At 55.1% G+C, this 21153-nt stretch overlaps 1 protein-coding gene and 2 long non-coding RNA genes across 7 annotated transcripts in view; all 3 read right to left on the bottom strand.

Moving 5' to 3' along the window:
* VAV2 (vav guanine nucleotide exchange factor 2) overlaps positions 1 to 1464 on the bottom strand; it is a 213086-nt gene extending 211622 nt beyond the window's left edge. For 4 of the 5 annotated variants that reach the window (XM_039461205.2, XM_074394538.1, XM_074394539.1 and 1 more), the window contains exon 1: positions 714 to 1464. In XM_039461205.2, the coding sequence (XP_039317139.1) occupies positions 714 to 917 (204 nt within the window). In that variant the 5' untranslated portion in view covers positions 918 to 1464. The remainder of the gene's footprint in view (positions 1 to 713) is intronic. The other variant, XM_039461209.2, reaches the window with a different exon arrangement.
* Positions 1465 to 5414: 3950 nt separating this feature from the next.
* Positions 5415 to 6460, bottom strand: LOC141583695 (uncharacterized). The gene is made up of 3 exons (XR_012516480.1): positions 6347 to 6460; positions 6000 to 6139; positions 5415 to 5805 (listed from the first exon to the last, which is right to left on the bottom strand). It is a non-coding gene; the product is annotated as an uncharacterized LOC141583695 (long non-coding RNA).
* A 2991-nt stretch (positions 6461 to 9451) lies between these two features.
* LOC141583694 (uncharacterized) lies at positions 9452 to 21111 on the bottom strand. Its single transcript, XR_012516479.1, has 4 exons — positions 16503 to 21111; positions 15841 to 16391; positions 10816 to 10987; positions 9452 to 10208 (listed from the first exon to the last, which is right to left on the bottom strand). It is a non-coding gene; the product is annotated as an uncharacterized LOC141583694 (long non-coding RNA).
* Between the last annotated feature and the right edge of the window lie 42 nt (positions 21112 to 21153).

The following is a 21153-nucleotide window of genomic DNA, read 5'->3' as shown; positions in this document are numbered from 1 at the left end:
CAGCGGGGCAGACATTTTCCTGCCTGGCCCTGCGGCCGCACGCGTGCCTCCGCCGCGACAAAGGCCACCCTCAGCACCCGACAGAGGGGCGGGGGTGTTGGGGAAGCGAAGGGGGCCCCGACTAGCGCCAAGTGGTCCGGCCCCAGGGATCCTCGAGGCGACCCGACCCGAACCCGGGTCCTGAAAGGCGGAGGCCGGCGAGGGGGCGGTGCCCGGGGCACACCGGCTCCCTCCGGCCCCGAGGGCTCCCGCCCCGCGCCCCTCCCGGGCCCTGCAGCCGCGCCCGGGACAGGCACAGCGAAGGCGCCGGCTCTTCCTCTGGCGTCCGGCCGGCAGGCGCGAGGCTGGAGGATGCGCCCCACGAGGCGCACACCGGGCTCGGCAGCCTCCCCGGGGACGGAGGGAACACGCGCAGGGCCCGAACGCCGGAGTCTCCCCCATCCTGGGCGACGCAGACCGCGGAACCGGCGCACCCGGGACCCGAGCAGTGCCCGCGGGCGGCGGCGGCGCGTCCCAGGCTGGAGGTACTTTGCCAACTTCGCGCCTCCCGAGGTCGCGGCTCCGAGGCCCCAGGTCGCACCCTCCCTCCATCGCCCCTCCTGCCGCCCGCCCGCGTCCCCGAGCCCGGCCACCCCAGCCCCCCGCGTTCCGTCCGCGCGTCCGGCAGCGCGAGAGTCGAAGCCCGGGGTCCTCCCGCCGCGCCGGGCGCTCACCTGGGACATCTGCGGCCGGAAGTTGATGTCCTTGAGGTCGATGGAGCCGGGGGAGAGATTGTGCAGCAGCTGGCACAGGAGCACCCCGTCGCGCAGCGCCTGCGCCAGGTCGAAGACCACGGCCGAGGGCCACACCACCCGGTGGTTGGGCGGCAGGACCTTGCAGTCGATGAGCCAGCGGCCGCACTGCCGCCACTGCTCCATGGCGCCCGCGGGCCCGACCGGCTCAGGACAGCGCGCGAGCCAAAGTGCGGCGGCCGCGGGGCATCCCGCCCGCTCGCGCCGGGCTCCGGGCCGGGGCGGGGCTTCGTGCAGGCGGCCCCGGGTCCCCGCTGCGCCGCCGCGCGTCCCCTCCTCTTCCTCCTCCTCCTCCTCCTCCCGGAGCTGCTCTCGGGCCGCCGCTCCCGCCCACGTGCGGCCCGCAGGGCGGGCCAGGGGCAGCGTGCCGGACCCCCGCTTCACACACACGCGCGCCCGCGGGCCCCGGGCCGGGCTCCACGCCGCCAGCCGCCGCAGCGCTCCCCGATCCCCGCAGCCGGGCGCCGCATTCTGGGCTCGGGGCGCCCCGCGGCCGTCGCTGCTCCTGCCCCGCCCGAGACAAAGGCCCAGCGGGGTCGCTCGCTCCGTGCGTCCCGGGCCTCGGCCGCCCGCGTCACCGCCGCTTTGTTCGCCCCGCCCGCGGTCTCCACGCCCGGCGCTGCGACTCGACGACTCCGCGGCTCCGGGGCTCCGGGGCGCTGGGGGCGCAGGGGGCGCGGCCACGGCCGGGCGGGGCGGGGGCGGGGCCGGAGCACTCGCCTGGCACCTCCCCGCGCCCCAAGCACCGCCCCCGCCCCCCCACTTCCTGCCCCGAGACCGCCCGCCGAAGTTGCGGTGGGCGGGGGCTGCAGCGCAGGCCCGGGTCCCGCCGACTTTCTCCGAGGGCGCCTGGACTTTGGGGCGCCCTTCTCCCTGGGTGAGCGACTTCCCCCGTGGAGTGATGGCCGGGCGCCCCTCCCGGGTGCCTTTGGACCTCTGTGGAGGTCAGGAGGTGGCCCTTGTCGCGCTGGGCGCCCTCGCGTGGCCGTTAGGAAAGGACAGACTCGGGAGGGGTCCCCGGGCTGGGCCGAAGCTTCCGGAGCCCCCTGGGCCCCTCGAGCCGCTGCGGCGGGATACCCGAGGCTGAGGCTGAAGGCGCGCCGGCCCAGGACCCCCAGAGCCCTCTTCCTGCCCTCCGCCCTCTTCCTGGCCGGGGGCCCGCAGGAAGACCCCCGACCCTGCACAAAGGCCAGGATTCCCCAGCTTTTGGCCCAGAGTCCTGGCCACTCGCAGCTGCCCAGCGGGCAGTTCCTGGCGTCCAGGGCAGAATCTGGGACCCAAGTGAGAGCGGGAAGGTGCTCTCTGGCCCAGGGTCGCAGCCGGCCCCCATGCGAATCCTCCCCATCTCCCTTCTGGGCCACACCCTGGGTGGTGGGGGTGAGTTCTGTCCAGCTGGCTACGTGTGACGGTGGGAGGGGCTTCAAGGACATAAACAGATTCTGCAATTGAAATTATATGGATCCTGGCTCAGCTGCCGGCAACCGTGGGTTTTCACTGCTGATTCACTGCGGGACACCAGGCAAGTCCAAGCCGTTCTCTGAGACCAGCTCAGCCCCGGAGGCCGGTGCGGTTTCTGAGGACTCCCACCCTGGACTCCCGTGGAACCCTGGGCCTGTACAAGCCGGGACAGCATTGGGCAGCACTCCCAGACCCCTTAACCCTTGTCTTCCCGGTGCAGGGGCCAGAATGAGGGTATGCGAGCCCAGAGAGGGTCCCCTGGGCCTAGGGCCTCCGATGGGGGTCCTGTCCCGGGAATTGGCCTCTGCAGAGAGTCACACTTGCGCCTTCTCCGCTTGAGGTGGAAGCAGGGGGTCCCAGATTAGGGTCTGGGCCACACAGAGAGGTCAGGAAGGAGGTGACCCCTGTAGCAGTAAACTCAGGCCAGGTGACAGGTGAGCCAGAGGCTCCTGTCTCTTGCCTCTCCCTGCGGAAGCAGCTGTGGGCACCTTTAGGGCAAGCAGGAGAGCCTTCCTCACCAGAGGAAGAAGGGGCAGCAGGTGGACCCGTCAGCATCTCCCTAAGAAATCAGAAAGCCAGGAGTGGAACCTGAGCCGGTCCCTCCAGCACCATCTGAGAGCCCCCACTGATGCCTCCTCATGCAAAGCCTCATCCCCTGGGCTGTAGAGTGGGGAGACTCCGCCTCTCCTGCCGGACTTGCATGTGAAGAATAGACAGATAAAGTATCCAGAGGCTTCCCACGGTCCTCGGACAGAGAGGGCTCCGAGAGGAAGAGCTACCGGCTCTCCCAACCCCTCTCCGGGAGTGCAGCACAGTGAGGCACCAAGCGTCTGCTTCCCCCGGCAGCTGCCTCAGCAAGAAGGGGGCGCCTGTCCTTACTAACCTCGGCCTGCCTGCTCTGGCCAAGAGGACCGGCCAGGTGTGGGACCCAGGCAGCTGCCTGCCAACAATGCCATGGGCACCTGCTGCCCCCTGGTGGTGCTGTCACCACCGGGCACCCGGCTGCACCCAGAAGGCGCTGCACGGAAAATCTGGGGTTGAACCTTGAGTCAGGCGACACAGACCTCACATGGTGGCCCTGAGCCACTCAGGCCTCCCTGGTTCCCAAGTCCTGATCAGCATAGTGGGGATACTCACCGGCCCTGTGAGTGTGAGTGAATCCTCGGAGGCTCAGGGTAAGATGGATGTGAATGAATAAAAGCTTGGTGGGGCCAGGCGCAGTAGCTCACACCTGTAATCCCAGCACTTTGGGAGGCTCAGGCGGACAGATGGCTTGAGTCCAGGAGTTTAAGACCAGCCTGGGCAACAAAGTAGGGCCCTGTCTCAAAAATAAAATAAAAGGTAAAGAAAACAGAGCAGGAACTCCCTTTGTAACCTTTAGCATAGGTGTAATGAGCAGGTCAAAATTGCATCTACTCAAGGCACATGCTGGGCAGACTAATAGAGGAGACCCTGTTCCAGAAGATCCTCGTCCGCTTGGACTCAGGATTTCCTCCAGGACTGCCTGCCGCACACCTCCAGGGGGCGAGAGTGCTGTCACACCCTGGAGACGGGCTCCATGGGGAGCTGCATATACAGACTGCCAGTGGGCAGCTGCCAGGCCAGCTGAGTCGATGAAACCAGGGAGTGAGAAGTGCCAGCAAGGGCCACACACCCCAAGTATGGGAGAGGTTCACAGGCACTGCAGGAGGGCATGAGGCGGGGCACTCCCGGGGAGGGGGTCAAGGCTTCCAGGAGAAACCGAGGCTTGAGTTGACAACCAAAGATGGAGCCTGGTTGTGCTGACTGGGAGAGGGTGACCTGGAAGATGGAGGGAGAACTAGGTCGGCCTGGACTGGGGCTTGGGCAGGAGTTGATTTTCAAACCACAGAGGAATTCAGTGTCGCCATGACCTCAGGCATTGACCAATAAACCACAGCGTCCTCTCCCATTCTCCCTGGCGGCCACGTGGGCGGCGAGTACCAGCAGTTCACCTTCATGTCCTGTCCAGCTCTGCCCCCTCCTATCCTGCCCCCACCAAGCCCAGGCCCCCTCTCCTTGGACACACTTCCACCCTTCCACCTGTCCTCTGCAGCCAGCAAGGACCCAGTCAGCCCTCAGTGACACCCTGTCTCTCTTCTGCACAGATGGGCACTCTCTGGGCTCCTTCCTCGCTGGAGGTAAAATCTAGCAAATCACTAGAACTATGATTTTTATTTTATTTAAGATGGAGTCATACTCTGTCACCTAGGCTTGAGTGCAGTGGTGCAATCTTGGCTCACTACAACCTCCGCCTCCAGGGTTCAAGTGATTCTCCTGCCTCAGCCTCCTGAGTAGCTGGAATTACAGGCACCCACCACCACGCACAGCTAATTTTGGTAGTTTTAGTAGAGATGAGGTTTCACCATGTTGGTCAGGCTGGTCTCAAACTCTTGACTTCGTGAAACACCCACCTCAGCCTCCCAAAGTATTGGGATTACAAGCGTAAGCCACCGTGCCTGGCTATAACTATGATTTTTAAATCCAATATATAATTTTTTTAATCCAATATGTTCTTTCAGGGAAACCACAGATGCGTTAAACTGATCCAGAGGCAGCTTATAAAAGGCAATGTAGCCCGGTGCAGTGGCTCACGCTTTTAATCCTAGCACTTTGGGAGGCCAAGGCAGGCAAATCATGAGGTCAGGAGTTCAAGACCAGCCTGGCCAAATGGTGAAACCCCGTCTCTACTAAAAATACAAAAAATTAGCTGGGCATAGTGGCGAGCGCCTGTAACCCCAACTACTCAGGAAGACAGAAGGCAGAGGTTGCAGTGAGCGGAGATCATGCCACTGCACTCCAGCCCAGGCAACAGTGCAAGACTCCAGCTCAAAAAAAAAAAGGGGTGGGGGGGGGCAATGTAATCAGAGGCTGGATATAGTGGCTCACACCTTTAATCCCAGCACTTTGGGAGGCTGAGGCGGGCGGATCCCTTGAGTTCAGGAGTTCAAGAACAGCCTGGGCAACACGGTGAAACACTTGTTTCTGCCAAAATACACAAATTAGCCTAGCATGGAGGTGCACGCCTGTAGACCCAGCTACTTGGGAGGCTGAGGTGGTAGGATCACGTGAGCCCAGGAGCAGAGATTGCATCAAGTCGAGATCGTACTGCTACACTCCAGCCTGGCTGACAGAGTGAGACCCCATCTCAATAAAACAATACAAGGCAATATAATCTTCTTTATTGACTTGTGGCATACTTTAACACTATTGCTATGTGAATTGACATTATACTACATAAGATTGCACTTACAGGGCTGGGTGCAGTGGCTCACGCCTGTAATCTCAGCACTTTTGAAGGCCGAGGTGGGCGGATCACGTGAGATCAGGAGTTCAAGACCAGTCTGACCAACATGGAGAAACCCCGTCTCTACTAAAAATACAAAATTAGCTGGGTGTGATGGTGCATGCCTATAATCCCAGCTACTTAGGAGGCTGAGGCTGGAGAATCGCTTGAACCCAGGAGGCAGAGGTTGCAGTGAGCTCAGATCACGCCGCTGCACTCCACTCCAGCCCAGGCAACAAGAGTAAGATTTATCTAAAAAAAAAAAAAAAAAAAAAAAAAGATTGCTCTTACATCACACATTGCCACTTCCAACTCATTATATTTTAACAGCATTCATAGTTGCATTAGCCAATCCTGCGTCTTGAGTCTGAGTGGCTGACCGAGCCACTCCATCACTTCTCGTCGCTGTTATTGTACTGAGTGGTCCAACATAGAAACTGACTCACCAAGCACATCGATGAGCTGCCCGAGGTCACGAGCAGCACATGGAAAAGCCAGGCCTCACTGACATCTGTGTGCGCCCCCAAATAGATGCTGCTGCCGCAAGGCTTTTCACACCTGGAACCTTCTGCTGTCCCCGGATGCACTGATTTGGGTGGGTAGGTGATGAGGGAGGGAAAAATGATCTGATTTCTAGAACATGTGGATATTGAGTCAGCAACAGAGCACAGAGCCCTGGAGCCCATGTGCACACACACCTCCCGCCCCACCCCACTGCGGTGCCGAAACAGGCCCTTAGTTCAAGCAGGAGTAGCAAGGCTGAGGAATGGAACCCGGAGAGCCCGAATCTTACTTAAAGGAGGAAAGGGCAGCTGGAAGTGTCTCCACACACCCTGGAGGTCCTGGAAGCCTGGAGACTCTCGGATCCTTGGGGCCACAGAAAGGAGACCTCTGGAGACCTCTGGGATGAATGGACAGATGGATGGAGGGATGGATGGGGGGATGGATGGAGGGATGGGTGGAGGAAAGTAGGAGGGATGGATAGAGGGAGGGACAGATAATGGAGGGATGAGTGGAGGAATGTGAGAGGGATGGGTTGGGGGATGGGCAGGGAGAGATGGGTAGACAGGTGGCCACCATTGTTCGGGCAGCATGGCTGGCCTTCCCCTCTGGCTTCTCTGCCCGGTCACTCACATCACGAGTGATGCTCCAGCTACCACTCAGCACGTCCTTCCTGCACCCAGGCCCTGAGCCAGGACCGCCCACACCCTAGGAGGCGGGTGCTGTCATTGTACTGTGCCACAGATGAGATCGGCTCACAGAGCTTGAGGGACTTAGCCAAAGTTGTGCAGCTGGCAGAGTTCAGATTCGAACCCAGGTCCACCTTCTCCCATGCCTCCAGCTGAGAGGTTGGCTTTTGTTTTCTGCTGATAAATAATTATTTCAAGGGCAGCAGCACAGGACAATCTGACTCCATGACAAGCCCAGTGCCCCCTTCTGGGTTTCTGCAGAGCTGCCCTCATCAAACTGGTGTCCTCATTCACTGGGCAGCCCCAGTGCCTGGTTTCTGAACAGGAATGCATGTTTAGCATGTTACGTGCCACAGTGGAAGGGCTTGAGAGTTTACCTCTCACTCAAGACTGTTTCTTTCCACACAGGCCTCCCCAGAGAACCACATAGAGCCAGACTGGGCACTTTCTCCATCCAGGTTTCCCCAACAAAACACCAAGACCTGCTGCAAGGTCTCAGTACTTTTCATCAAAAGGTCCAAGGCCCAAGGGGCCCTCATTCCACAGTCGGCATTCCAGAGACAGACTGAAGCTTCTTCAAAGGAGCTCCACCCACGGCTGGAGTCTACCCATCATCCCTCCACCTGCCCCTCCATCCATCCCTCCTATATCCTGCTGCCCACTTCTTCCATCCATCCACCCCTCATCCCATCCCTCCATCCCTCCCACACATTTCTCCACTCATCCCTCCATCCATCCCTCCACCCATCCTTCCACCCATCCATTCTTTCACCCATCCCTCCATCCTTCCACCCATCCGTTCCTTCACTCTTCCCTCCATCAATCCCTCCATCAATCCCTCCACCCATCCTGGAATCCATTCTTCCACTCATCCCTCCCACATCCTTTTATCACTCCCCCATCTATCCCTTAACCCATCCTTTCATCCATTCTTCCACCCATCCCTCTCCCATCCATCCCTCCCTCCACCCATCCCTCCACCCATCCTTCCACCCATCCCTTCATCCTTCCACCCATTCATCCTTCCACCCATCCATCCCTCCCTCCACCCATCCTTCCACCCATCCCTTCATCCTTCCACCCATCCATCCTTCCACCCATCCCTTCATCCTTCCACCCATCCATCCTTTCACCCATCCCTCCATCCTTCCACCCATCCATGCTTCTACCCATCCCTCCCCCATCCATCCCTCCCTCCATCCATCCCTCCACCCATCCTTCCACCCATCCATCCTTCCACCCATCCATCCCTCCCTCCACCCATCCTTCCACCCATCCCTTCATCCTTCCACCCGTCCATTCCTTCACTCTTCCCTCCACCCATCCCTCCTACATCCCTCCATCCTCTCCCATCTCTCAACCCATCCCTCCAGCCATTATTCCCCATCTGTCCCTCAGGCCATCCCTCCATCTATCCCTCCATCCATTTTCCCACCAGTCTTTCCATCCGTCCACTCATCCATCTCTCTATTCATCCCTCCATCCATTAAATTCATGCCTCCATCCCCCAGCCATCTCTCCATTCCTCCCTGTATTCATCCTCCATGTATCCCTCTCACATTCTTCCACCCATCCTTCCATCCTCCATGTAGAAAACACCGAACACTGGCTTTGTTCATGAGGAAGGGCAAGTGAATGTTTTGACTCTTCCCAGCATGACGGGATAAAGGAACTATTCTCACGTCCAAACCACATGAACACACACATTGTGCAAATTCCATTTGTAGCTACATCATGCAAATTCAGCTGTCACAATTTCCTGGGAAATTATAGGTGTAGAAGAAGACCATCTGGCCCACCATAGAGTCAGGGTATGCCTGACTGAATTGTTGGGTGGGGGTTTTCCATTTTGTTTGAAAGGGCAGAATGTAGATTTTTTTTACTTCTTGTTCAACTTTCAAAGTGAAATGCCATAATCTAGCGATCATACCAGAAACCATAATCTCTGAAATCTTACTGCCAAATGGCCATTTTTGGGACAATTTCTAGTAACTATTTCAGAGACCAGGGGCAGTTTTCTGTGAATACTGCCTTGCATCTTTGAGCTCGTCAGTTCAGGGTCACTTAATCAAGGCTTTAGGGAAGGGGAGAACAGTCTCCCCTCCGTGAACGGACTTCATGCATCTGGAGGCTGGAGGCTGGGCAGCAGTGTGTGGAGATATTCTTGGGATTTCTGCAGGAGCCTCTCATCAGAGCCCAGCAGACCACCCCAATGCAGGAGAGGAGGTCCAATCCAGCTAGGGGGACAAGCCAAGCCCCACATGGCAGGCCGTGAGTTATGGGAATGGGTTTTGAGTTATGGGAAGCAAGGGGGACGCTGGGGAGCCTCCTGAATGTGTTCCTTGGCAGGCTTGGCCAGCCGAACTCTGGAAGCTTTGGCTCTTATTGAAAGGGAGGCAGCACGCCCTGGTGTTAGGAAGACACGGCCAAGGTACACAGGGCTCCAAGCCTGCCCACACCCTTGATAGCCTTCCATGGTACCCTGTCCTGGGCCCCTCCCCCATCCTCTAGCCACAGCACCTCCTGGAAGGAAGAGCACTGTCAAGGGGACATGCCCACCCTGCCCTGCTAGACAGCATCCCTGCCAGACCACAGCCCACGTGCTCCAACGATGGGACATTTCTGCCACCCCCAAAAGAAACCCCAAGTTCCCTAGTGCCCTTCACCCTGCCCACCCTCAGCCATGGCAACCACTAAGCCGCCTTCCATCTCTATGGATGTGCCTGTTCGGGACTCTTCATCTAAACGAAATCACCCAACGTGTGGCCTTTTGTGCCTGGCCTCTTCCCTCCAGCACGATGCCAAGTTCCGTCCCCATGACGGTGCACCGGGAAGCACTTCATCCCTCTTTACGGCTGACAAATAATTCCTTGTCAGTGGAATCGACTTTAGCAATACACTGTACTTGATCCAGTTCATTTGAAATATTTTCATTTCAATATGTAATCAACGTAGAAACTTATTAGCGAGACATTGGACATTCTTTTTTCTCACCAAGTTTCAAAATCCAGCGTCTGGTTTGCACCGATGGCATATTTCAGTTTGAACCCTACATTTTCAACAGAAGCATTTGATATGTATTTAGGTTTCACAGAATTCACATTTGAGAAAGTAGATTTGCATACCCAAATTGTTTCAAATAAACTTAGAAGTTTACCAGAAACAGAATTGAGTATCAATTTTTAAATCAATTAAAGTTAGAGGCTAAACATAGTGGCTCACGCCTGTAATCATGGCACTTTGGAAGGCCGAGGCAGGAGGATTGCTTGAGGCCAAGAATTTGAGACCAGCAAGGGCAACATAGTGAGACCCCATCTCCACAATTTTTTTAAAATTAGCCAAGTATGGTGGCACACACCTGTAGTCCCAGCTATTCAGGAGGCTGAAGTGGGAGGATGGCTTGAGTCCAGGAGGCCAAGGCTGCAGCAAGCAATGTTTGCACCAGCTGGGTGACAGAGCAAGACCCTGTCTCAAAAAACAAATTAGATAAAGGTTCAGTTCCTCAGACAAGCCTCATTTCAAGATCTCAGGAGCCACACGTGCCTGGTGGCCACTGATGTCCTCAACTCGGGCTTGGGTCTGCCTGCCTGAAGCCTGGCTCTGCCCACACCAGCATGACCTTCTGTCCCCTCTCCCACGAGCAGCCACATTGCGATCTGCCCCACCTGTGGCCATGGGGGTTCTGGGAGAGCCGGATGTAAACAGTTCTGCACTGAGGATGGCACCCCACATCAATATAAGAATAAAAGAAAATAAAAGGAAAAGCAATCAAGCATTGCTTCTAAAGAGACTCTTCTCCCACATCAGTTCAGAACTCGGCCAGCTTTGCTTGTCCCTGGGAAACTCAACGAAAGCAGTCTCTGGAGGCTGCTCAGGTGTCCACACACACATGTGTGTATGCTGGGAACTGGGGACAGTATGGGTGATACTTCCCCAAGGGTTGGCCAAGCCTTTCTGGACTCTTTTCTCCATCTGACCCTCATTCCCACCCGCAGGAAGAACAACCCCTTTAAATCTGATCATGTCCCTGCTGCTCAAAGCCCACCCTGTGTCAACGTAAAAACGTGCACACCTGTATTTACAGCAGCAATGTTTAAAACAGCCAAATGTCCAGTAAGACAAAACACAGGGCCAGGCGCAGTGGCTCAAGCCCATAATCTCAGCACTTTGGGAGGCTGAAGCAGGTGGATTGCCTGAGGTCAGTTCAAGACCAGCTTGGCCAGTATGGTGAAACCCTGTCTCTCCTAGAAAAATAAAGACAAAAATCAGCTGGGCATGGTGGCGGGCACCTGTAATCCCAGCTAGTTAGGAGACTGAGGCAGGAGAATCGCTTGAACCTGGGAGGTGGAGGTTGCAGTGAGCTGAGATTGCATCATTGTACTCCAGCCTGGGCAACAAGAGGGAAACAAAAAACCAAAAACCCAGATAAATATATGGTGGAATATTACTCAGCCTTAAAAAGGAATGACGTTTTCTGGTCCATGCTACAACATGGATGCAGCTGGAAGTTTTATGGTCAGTGAAAGAAGTCAGACACAAAGGTTACAGGTTGTATGATTCCATTTCTATGAAATGTCCAGAATAGGCAAATCCAGAGAGACAGAAAGCAGACTGTGAGGTGCCGGTGGGGGTGGGAGGGGGAGTGAATACTCATGGGTACAGGTTTCAGGAGTGATGAGGACTTTCTAAAGTTGATGGCTGCACAACTCTCTGAATATACTAAGAACCACTGAATTGTACACTGAATAGTGGGTGGATTGCACAGTATTTGACTTATATTTCAATAAAGTTGTGTGTTGTATTTCAAAACAAAACAAGAATCTTGGCCCCCCCACTGCCATCGGAGCATATCCAGACCCCTGGGCATGATTCTCAAGGCCCTCTGCACCCTCACAGCCCTCTCAGTCTAATTCATGCCATTCTCCAGACCCACGCCAGATCCTACCATCCTCATGCTCTTGAGATCCTCTCCACACCAAGCTGTACCTGGCTTTGCCCAGCAGTGGGCCCAAGGGAGGTTGGTCCCTCAGGAAATGTATGTCTCCTAAAACCAGCTCAGCCATCATTTCTCTAAGGGGCCATCTCCTGCTCCCAACAGTGCCTTCTGTACCTTTCTTAGAAGCCCTGCAATGTTTCCCTGGCTATGGGGTGGCCTCCTGTGGGCTTGGCCTGCGGGCTTACCTCCTTTGTGTCCTCCCAGAACACAGAACAGGGCCCAGCATGCCTCTGGCCAACAGAGGCTGCCGCTGTGGCCTCTTGCCTCCTGGAGAGGTCCCAGGGGCCCCAGAGGTGCTGTGCTGTTTCACAATTGGTGAGAGTTAGACACCATCATGAGTTCATTCCCCCATCCATCCACCCATCTATCCATCCATTCACCCACCTACTATTCCATCCACCCATCCATCCATCCCTCTACCCATCTACCCATCCACCATCCCATCCTCCCACCCATCCATCCATCCATCCATCCCCCCATCCCTCCAACCATCCATCCACCCTCTACCCATCCACTCATTCATCCACCCATCATCCATCCACTATAGATCCATTCATTCACTCATTTATCCACCCATCTACCCATCCACATATGTGTCTATCCATCTACCCATCCATCCATCTGTACATTTATCCATCTGTCCATCTTGTGCAAGGCCTGGGGAGACACGGAGCCGGTCTAGGATTATCAGTGTCAGGAGGGAGGTGTCAGTTGTGTCTGGACAAGAGAGGCTGCCACCCTGGCTTCTTGCCTGCTAGGGAGGTCCCTGGGGTCCTGGAGAGTGCTGTGTTGTTTCTGAGCAGAGTTAGACACCTGCAGCTGCCCTGAGCCCCCTCCTATCCCACCAAACACCCCAAGCTTCCTCTTGATGCTGTGTGGTAACTGAGATGAACCTAGCAGAAGTCCCCAAGGCAAGTGTTCACCCAGGGTCACCAAGCTCATCCTGGCTCCAAAGGAGAGGGCTCCGCTGCTGGGGCTATCATGAATTTCTTGGCTCCATCCCATGGGAGAATTTGAAGGTCCACATGCAGCTTTTGCTGGGCTCAGGCTGGAGATATTGATCTCAGACCCCGGTGGTGGCTGTGGCAGTCTCAGAATTGGAGGGGCCGGTAGGAATGGCCTCCTGAGACTGGGAAACCCTCGGGAAGACCCCCAAAGTTTAGCCTCCCCAGCCTCTCACACATGCTTGGGGCTGACTATAGGAGAGCCGGGGGCTCCCCCAAGTAGGGGTTCCACCCAGCTACTCTGGGTCACCGGGTAGGTGATTCAAACCTTTGGCCTCTGTGTGAAATGGGTACAGCAGTCACCCAGGGCCCTGAGATGGCTACATGCCCAGCGTTGAGGACGGCTGACCCTTCCCACGCTCAGGGCCCATACAGTTCCCTCTAGGGTCCTCGCTCAGAGCTTCGTGCTCACCTGCTGTGAATCTAGGAAGTCCCTCCCATCGCCATCTCCACTTCCCTGATTGTCCAAGCTCCCACGGGCTTACTCGGCAAAGGGGGGACCCACTTCTCTCAAACACTGGGGGGCCACCCTGGGTCCCAGCGCCCCTGCCACAAAGGGGACGGGCAGTGGGGAGGTGGAGGCCCAGCTCCGCAGGTCATGTGCAGCCTGGACAGCTCCCTTCTGTGTCTGTCACCAGGAACCTTTGGCCCAGTGTGTGGCCCAGCTGGCCTGGCTCCTCGTAGGCCCTGGCTACCTCAGACGTGAGCTTGGAGGTGGCCGCTCGGAGGCTCCTGCTCACACACTCGCCACTGCCACCTGGACGTAGGGCCGTCCCACAGTGTCAGACACACACACCAACACAGACATGTCCTCCTGCGGAACATCTAACTCGAGTCGCACCCGGCACTGCATCACTATTTCTCCTCCCGCAGCCCACAGCTTCCCCTCTGTCCCTCCAGGGCCAGAACGCAGGTCACAGTTCTTATGATCTGTCCCATGTCGGAAGCCCAGGGTGTCATGAACCTGGCCAGCTCCACACCCAGGTGCTGATCACAGATGTTATTGCCCTCGTGACAGGCCTTTGTCGATGGCCGCCATCCCCACATCCCCAAGCCCAGCCATGTCCCCGGCCCTCCTGCTACCATGGCCAGGAGGGTCAAGCAGTTTTGCCAGCCGAGTCCCAGGAGGGACCTGCTGGCTTCTTGGCCCCACTGCCTCTTCTCCAGGTGCCATGGACCCTGCTATGCCCCAGTAGACAGTGGCGACCTATCCCCACCCCTCCCCTTCCACCACTTGGTGCCTGGAGGAGTCCAAGGACGCTGACCCCTGCATGCTTTTATGGGCTGGCTCACCTTAAGGAATCCCAATGCTGAGGGCAGGTGGGCACTGAGAGTCTCTAGCACAAGGGAGCAGTCGCTAAAACCTTCCCCGGTGGTGAGCTGGGATGAGATGTCCATGAAAGGAACATGCTGCTGGGTGCGATGCATCAGATTTTTTTTCTTCTTTTTTTTTTTTTTTTTGAGACAGTCTCGCTCTGTCACCCAGGCTGAAGTGCAGTGGCACCATCTCAGCTCACTGCAACCTGTACCTCCCAGGTTCAAGCAATTCTCTGCCTCAGCCTCCCGAATAGCTGGAAATACGGGCGCACGCCGCCATGCCTAGCTAATTTTTGTGTTTTTAGTAGAGACAGGGTTTCACCATCTTGGCCAGGCTGGTCTCGCACGCCTGACCTCGTGATCCACCCGACTTGGCCTCCCAAAGTGCTGGGATTATAGGCGTGAGCCACCGTTCCCGGCCAGTGCCTCAGACTTCTGAGCAGTTTCGGGGTTGTCTTTAGACAGCTGGCCGTGGCTGGCTGTTGCCAGGAGCCCTGCATGCACTGAGGAAAGCCAGCAAGCAGCTGAGGGCCATTCATCACCATTTCCAGCAAGGCAGGAAAGTCAGAGAGCCTCTTTGGCAGCTTCTATAAAGAGGCTTTCAGCTCTGGTGGCTTCCAGGGAGAAAGAGCTGAGATCCAGCCCCGCCCAGGCCGAGGTGCTCAGGGGAAGGCAATTCACAAGCTTAGCAAGTCTTATTGGTCAACAGCAGCACCCTGACTGGGTCCTACTGTGGCCACAGACTCAGAACAGGGACACCCAGGGCAACACACTCCTCATGACCCCTCCAAAACCTCGGCCTGGCCCGGTGCAGTGACTCATATCTCTAAGCCCAGCACTTTGGGAGGCCAAGGCGGGCAAATCACCTGGGGTCGGGAGTTTGAGACCAGTCTGGCCAACACGGTGAAACCCCGTCTCTACTAATAACGCAAAAAATAGCCAGGTGTGGTGGCGCACACCTGTAATCCCAGCTACCTGGGAGGCTGAGGCAGGAGAATTGCTTGAACCTGGGAGGCAGAGGGTGCAATGAGCCGAGATCGCACCACTGCACTCCAGCCTGGGCAACTAGTGCGAGACTCTATCTCAAAGAAAAAAAAGAAAGAAAGAAAGAAAGAAAAAAGCACAAAAAAAGAAACCTCTGGAGCCGTGAGAGGCTGGCATGGTCCCCTTGCTGCAAGCTGCCCCGAGGCTCCTTCCCCAATTCGGTGCCACCAGTCGGCCTCAGGAGACGGCACTTGGGGTTATTGGTCTGTGCTCTGAACTCACATTTAGGAATCTTAGCTTTTCATTCTTTTTTTTTTTTTTTTTTAAAGACAGCTTCTTGCTCTGTTGCCCAGGCTAGAGTACAGTGACATCATCAGAACTCACTGCAGCCTTGACCTCCTTGGCTCAAGCAATCCTCCCACCTCAGCCTCCCTAGTAGCTGGGACTACAGGCACACTCAGCTCATTTTTTAAGTTATAGGTTTTGTTTTTGTTTTTTGTAGACACAGGGTTTTGCCATGTTCCCAGGCTGGTTTTGAACTTCCGGGTTCAAGCCTTATGTTCACCTTGAGTTCCCAAAATGCTGGGATTACAGGCATGAGCCACTGCACCTGGTCATTGAATTCTTTTTTGGGCACCATCCCTGGGTCCCCCAGAGACTTTCATGGGGCTCCTCCTCCCAGGGGACCCCAGGGGACCACCCTTTTCCCATTCCCTAAGACAAGCAGTATCTTCATTGCTTTTGGCTCAGCCTGGCCAGATGGCCAATCCCAGACTCCCCCCGTTCTTTTCCTCACCAGTTTCTGTGTTGGGGTTTACAGTGGGTTGAATGGTGAACTCCAAACAGATATGTCCACATCACATCCCTGAAACGTGTTCTTATGACCTTGTCTGGAAAAACGGTCCTTGCAGGTGTTTTTTATAAGAATATCATCCCGGATGACCCGAGTAGGCCCCAAATCCAGTGAAGTGTCCTTGTTAAGATAAACAGAGGAGAGACGGACAGGAGAGCAGGATGCTGAGACACCACAGAGGCAGAGACTGAAGCGACCCAAGGAAGGCCAGACATGGCTCACAGCCTCCACGCTGGCCAGGCTGCCCCCAACTCCCGACCTCAAGCGATCCACCCGCCCAGACCTCCCACAGTGCTAGGATTACAGGCCTGAGCCTGCTTCTTGTTTGTTTGTTTTGAGGTTGGGTCTCACTCTGTCCCCGCGGGGTGGAGCGTCGTGGTGCCATCAGAGCTCCCTGAAGCCTTGACTCCCAGGCCTTGACCTCCAGGTGGTCCTCCCGCCTCAGCTGCCTGAGTAGCCAGGAACACAGGTGCGCAATACCGCCCCGGCTTAAGCTGCAATTTTGATGAGAGAAGTATCAAGACATTTGACGTGTTTAAACCCAAAGCAGCCCATCCTCTAGCCATCAATTGTTTATCTTCCTTGCACATACAGAACACACTCACCTCTCCCTGCAAAGCTTCATCTATCATGGTCTCCTGTGCTTGTGATGTAATTAGGTCCAGGTGCAAATGAGAGGCCTCAGGTGGGCTCACGGCCACAGCTTCTCTCCACTGCAGACCCAGGACCTAGAGGCACACTGTCTGCCCCACACCCAATGACTGCACACCCAGTGGGCACAGGACAAGCTTCTGTAGACCCTCCAGTTCAAAGAGCGGAACACAGGCTGGTGGGGGCACGCAGCAGCCCCGAGTCCATGTCTCAAAGCCAGCGGGGCACTTTACCACTTCCTCCGTGGAGGCTTCAGGAGTGATTCCACGTGGCTCGAATCCCTTTTCCTCCCTGAAACCGTGGTGTCTGCGCTGGGCGTCGAATGCTATTGGAGGGCTGCGCTGTGTTTGCTGCTGAGCCTAACCTCATTCCTGCCTTGGAAGCTTGGGGGACAAAGGTCTCTTTTCATTCCACACCTTCTCCGTCCCACGGAGGCTGAGCTGGCTGTGTTAATCCTAGTCCAATTCTGTAAAAACTTTGTAGGAAGCGGGGTATGTGACTGGGATAAAGTAAAAAGCCACCAAGTTCACTGTTTCGAATGAACATCAGCCATTCTTTTTGAATCACTGATCCTCAGGTGGCTGCAAGCTTTCTGTGAATTTTCTGAGCTGCAAAATAATTTTACTCTGACAAGTCCTGCACATTTTTTCATCGGCTTTATGAAGGGGCAGAATTGGGAGTTCCTTATGCCACAATTTTTGCTGATATCCTTCAGAAAGTAATAATAACATTTTTTTTCTTTTTGAGATGGAATCTTGCTCTGTCACCCAGGCTGGAGTACAGTGGCAGGATCTCAGCTCACCACAACCTCCGCCTCCCAGGTTCAAAAGATTCTCCTGCCTCAGCCTCTTGAGTAGCTGGGATTATAGGCACACACCACCATGCCCAGGTAATTTTTGTGTTTTTAATAGAGACGGGGCTTCACCATGTTGGTCGGGCTGGTCTCGAACTCCTGACCTCGTGACCTGCCTGCCTTGGCCTCCCAAAGTGCTGGGATTACAGGCAAGAGCTACTGCACCTGGCCCATGATAACTTTTAAAAACTGCTTTATTGGCTGAGCGCAGTGGTTTATGCCTGTAATTCCTCATGGCTCGTGCCACGAATCCCTTTTCCTCCCTTTGTGAGGCCGAGGCGAGTGGATCACCTGAGGTCAGGAGTTCAAGACCAGCCTGGCCAACACGGTGAAACCCTGTCTCTACTAAAAATACAAAAATGTACTGGGTGTGGTGGCATGCGCCTGTAATCCCAGCTACACATGTGGCTGAGGCAGGAAAATCGCTTGAACCCAGGAGGTGGAGGCTGCAGTGAGCCGAGATCGCACCACTGCACTCCAGCCTGGGCCACAAGAGCTAAACTGAAACAAATAAAATAAATAAATAAATAAAATAAAAATAAAACCAAAAAACCCCCCTGCGTTATTGAGATATAATTCAATACCATAAGATTCATCTATTGTACGTGTATAATTAAAAGCTTCCTAGTATATTCAGAGCTGTGCAACCATTACCCAATCTAAGTTTAGAAGATTTTCATCTCTCTAAAAGAAGGCCCATTTCTATTAACCATGACTCCCCCTTCTCTCCCACCCCACCCAGCCTCTGGCAACCGCAAATCTACTGCCTGTCTCTCTGAATGCTCCCGCTCCAGGCATTTCATGGAAACAAGAGTCATAATCTGCGTGTTTTGTGCATATTGTTCTCGAGTTCACCAGCATGTCCCAGCACTTCGCTTCTTCCTAACCCCTGGATAGTACTGCATGCGTGCATCCATAGGTTAATACTGCATGCGTGCATCCACACTGACTCCTGAGCAGTTGCTCGTGTTTGGCTGGATGGTTAAGGGCTTGGAAAGGAATGGGTTGGGAGCAAGGTGTCTGGGCGTTCTGGGACCAGGTACCAGATGGACACCCATGGGGATGGCTGTGCCAGGCAGGTGTCCTGAGGCCCGTTCGCTTCAGAGGGGCTCTTGGTGTGCAGGTCTCCACAGCTGCCCCTCTGCAGGTGTCATCAGCCTCTTCTCCCAACCAGTCCCGGGCATGTTTGATGGGCTCCATGTGCAGGGAGGGGTGGAGGCTCGGCATGGACAGCAGCATGGACATCCCCTCCGGGGCTGACCTGCATACTGCCACTACTGGGTGCCTGGCCTGCTGATATCAGAAAAAAAGGAAAACCCAGCCCTGAGCTCCCAGTACGGCACCATCACCTGGGGAAGTAGCCAGCCGAGTAGCAGCAGGTTGACGCCATTGGACTTTGTCCCCCAGGGAGGAGAAGGAGGCCTCACCGGAATAGACACAGTTGCTTTTCCTGCGTGCAATCCTCCTGCCAGCCCTGCCATCCACTCAGGATGCTTTGCCGGCTGCCATGGTGTCTATGCTAAGTATGCTAAGCCGCAGAACACGGTTTCCAAGCAAGAAAGTCTTTCCTGAGCAAAAGAAGTCACCGGACTGACCACAGGCCCCTTTCTCAGAAGTGCTGCCTGATAAAAGGAATGGACAGGCCACGTGGTCAGCACGCTGCTACCAAATGAAGACAGGGATGGCGCCTCCTGGAAAGCGCTGTCGTGGAGGTTCGAGGGCCTCACCTGCAGATTCAAGTGTGTGCTTTGAACCAAAGACAAATACGAGGATGTCGTCTCCCCAACAGCCAGAAACCATGTGTCCGGGAACCAGGGCTTAGAAGGCCAGTGGCTCCTGTGACAGGTGCTTCTGATAAGCCTTTAACTTGGCATCCTGCCCACCCACAGCGGTGGGATCTGAGAGCTCAGAAGCACTGGTTCTCAAGGAAGGAATTCAATGATGGCTCCTCTGGTTTGGAAAATGAGTCTATCACCTGGCAATTTGGTTTCTTCATTCCACTGCATCAAAACACCCAGAAGTGGGGCCAGGCACGGTGGCTCACGCCTATAACCCCAACACTTTGGGAGGCCAAGGCAGGAAGATCGCTAGAGTCCAGGCGTTTCAGACCAGCCTGGGCAACATCAGAAAACCCTGTCTCTACAAAAACAAAATTAAATAAAAATTAGCTGGGTGTGGTGGCACATGCCTGCATTCCCAGCTACTAGGGAGGCTGAAGCAGCAGGATGGTCTGAACCCTGTAGGTGGAGGCTGCAGTGAGTCGTGATTGAACCACTGTATTCCAGCCTGAGCCACAAAGCAAGACCCTGTCTCAAAACTGAAACAAAAGCAAACCAAGAAGTGTGTGACTTTACCAGCTGGGAAGATTGAAGCCTAATGCCAAGTAGAAAGTGAGTCATGGCTCTACACGGAGGCTCAGTGTGTGCGTGAGCCCAGGGGATTTTCTGAGGTGCGTTTTAGTATTTCTACCCAACAGTAGAAGCCAGCAGAAAGCTACAGCAACTGAACAGAAACGTCTAAAGGGCAGGGCAATCTGGGGTTCATGCCCCTGGGGAACGAAGCCGTAAGGCACCCCGCTGTCTAAAGAACTCTGAGCAGCTGAGATGCTGCTGGCTGGTGGAAGAACCCTGGAAATACCCAGTGTGTGACACACTGTAGCTCAGGACTGATCGCAGGAACAAGGCTGGTAACAGCTCCGTAGATTCCCTTGCCTGTTAAGTATGTGTATGTTTGCATCTAGCTATTATTTTTTTTTAGATGGGGGTCTCCCTCCCCTCATCCAAGCTGGAGTGCAGTGGCGTGATCAGGGCTCTGCACACTCAAACTCCCAGGCTCACTGATCCTCCCAGCTCAGCCTCCCAAGCAGAGCAGCTGGGACCACGAGTGTGTGCACAACACCGGCTAATTTTGTGTTTTTGGTAGAGATGGTGCATGTTTCCTAAGCTGGTCCCAACCGCCTGGATTCAGGCGATCCACCCACCATGGCCTCCCAAAGTGCTGGGATTATAGGCCTGAGCCGTAAGTGTGTGCCTGCCCAGCCAAAACCTATTCTTAAACTAAGGAAGTTTTTGTTCTTAAGATATCGGAACATCAGAGGATTTCCTGAAGTTCTGGGTCCGTTTAGTTAGTAAGCATCATTAGCTTGTTCCCTCAGCCATAAAAAACGTCTTAGGACCAAGAGGGCTTCACCTCCTGGGAATGGGACCCAGTAAGTCTCACTGTGTTTTTCTCCCATTCAAGATGGAATCACTCTGGTCTGGACACTTCTGGCAGGTCCATGACGTCCCTCCTCTAAGCATCTAGGCTTTAATCATCCCAACCACTTCCCTTAGTCCGTTTTCCCTGGGGGTGGTGCTAGTCGCTTCCTGCAGGTGCTACCGTTAGGATATTTTAATTTGTTTCTTCTGAACTTAACAACTTTGCAGTTAGTGAACAATTCCTTATATTTACTTCTCTCTGTTCAAATGATTGGTGTGGCTTCCCTCTTCCAAACAGACCCTGACTAATAGAAGCTCCGTATCAATCACATGTTTTGCAAATTTCTTCTCACATTCTGTGGCTTCCCTTTTCACTCTCAAAAGGTATATTTGTAAAGCTTTAAACATTTTAGGCCAGGCGCGGTGGCTCACACCTATAATCCCAACACTTTGGGAGGCCAAGGCGGGCAGATCACCTGATGTCGGGAATTCAAGACTAGCCTGAGCAACATAGAGAAGCCCCATTTAAATATATATATATATATATATATATAT

This window comes from Saimiri boliviensis, chromosome 2, assembly GCF_048565385.1.
Source record: "Saimiri boliviensis isolate mSaiBol1 chromosome 2, mSaiBol1.pri, whole genome shotgun sequence".
Classification (NCBI taxonomy): Eukaryota; Metazoa; Chordata; class Mammalia; order Primates; family Cebidae; genus Saimiri; species Saimiri boliviensis.
Note: the sequence above shows the minus strand (reverse complement) of the source record. Positions and strands in the feature narration are given on the sequence as shown.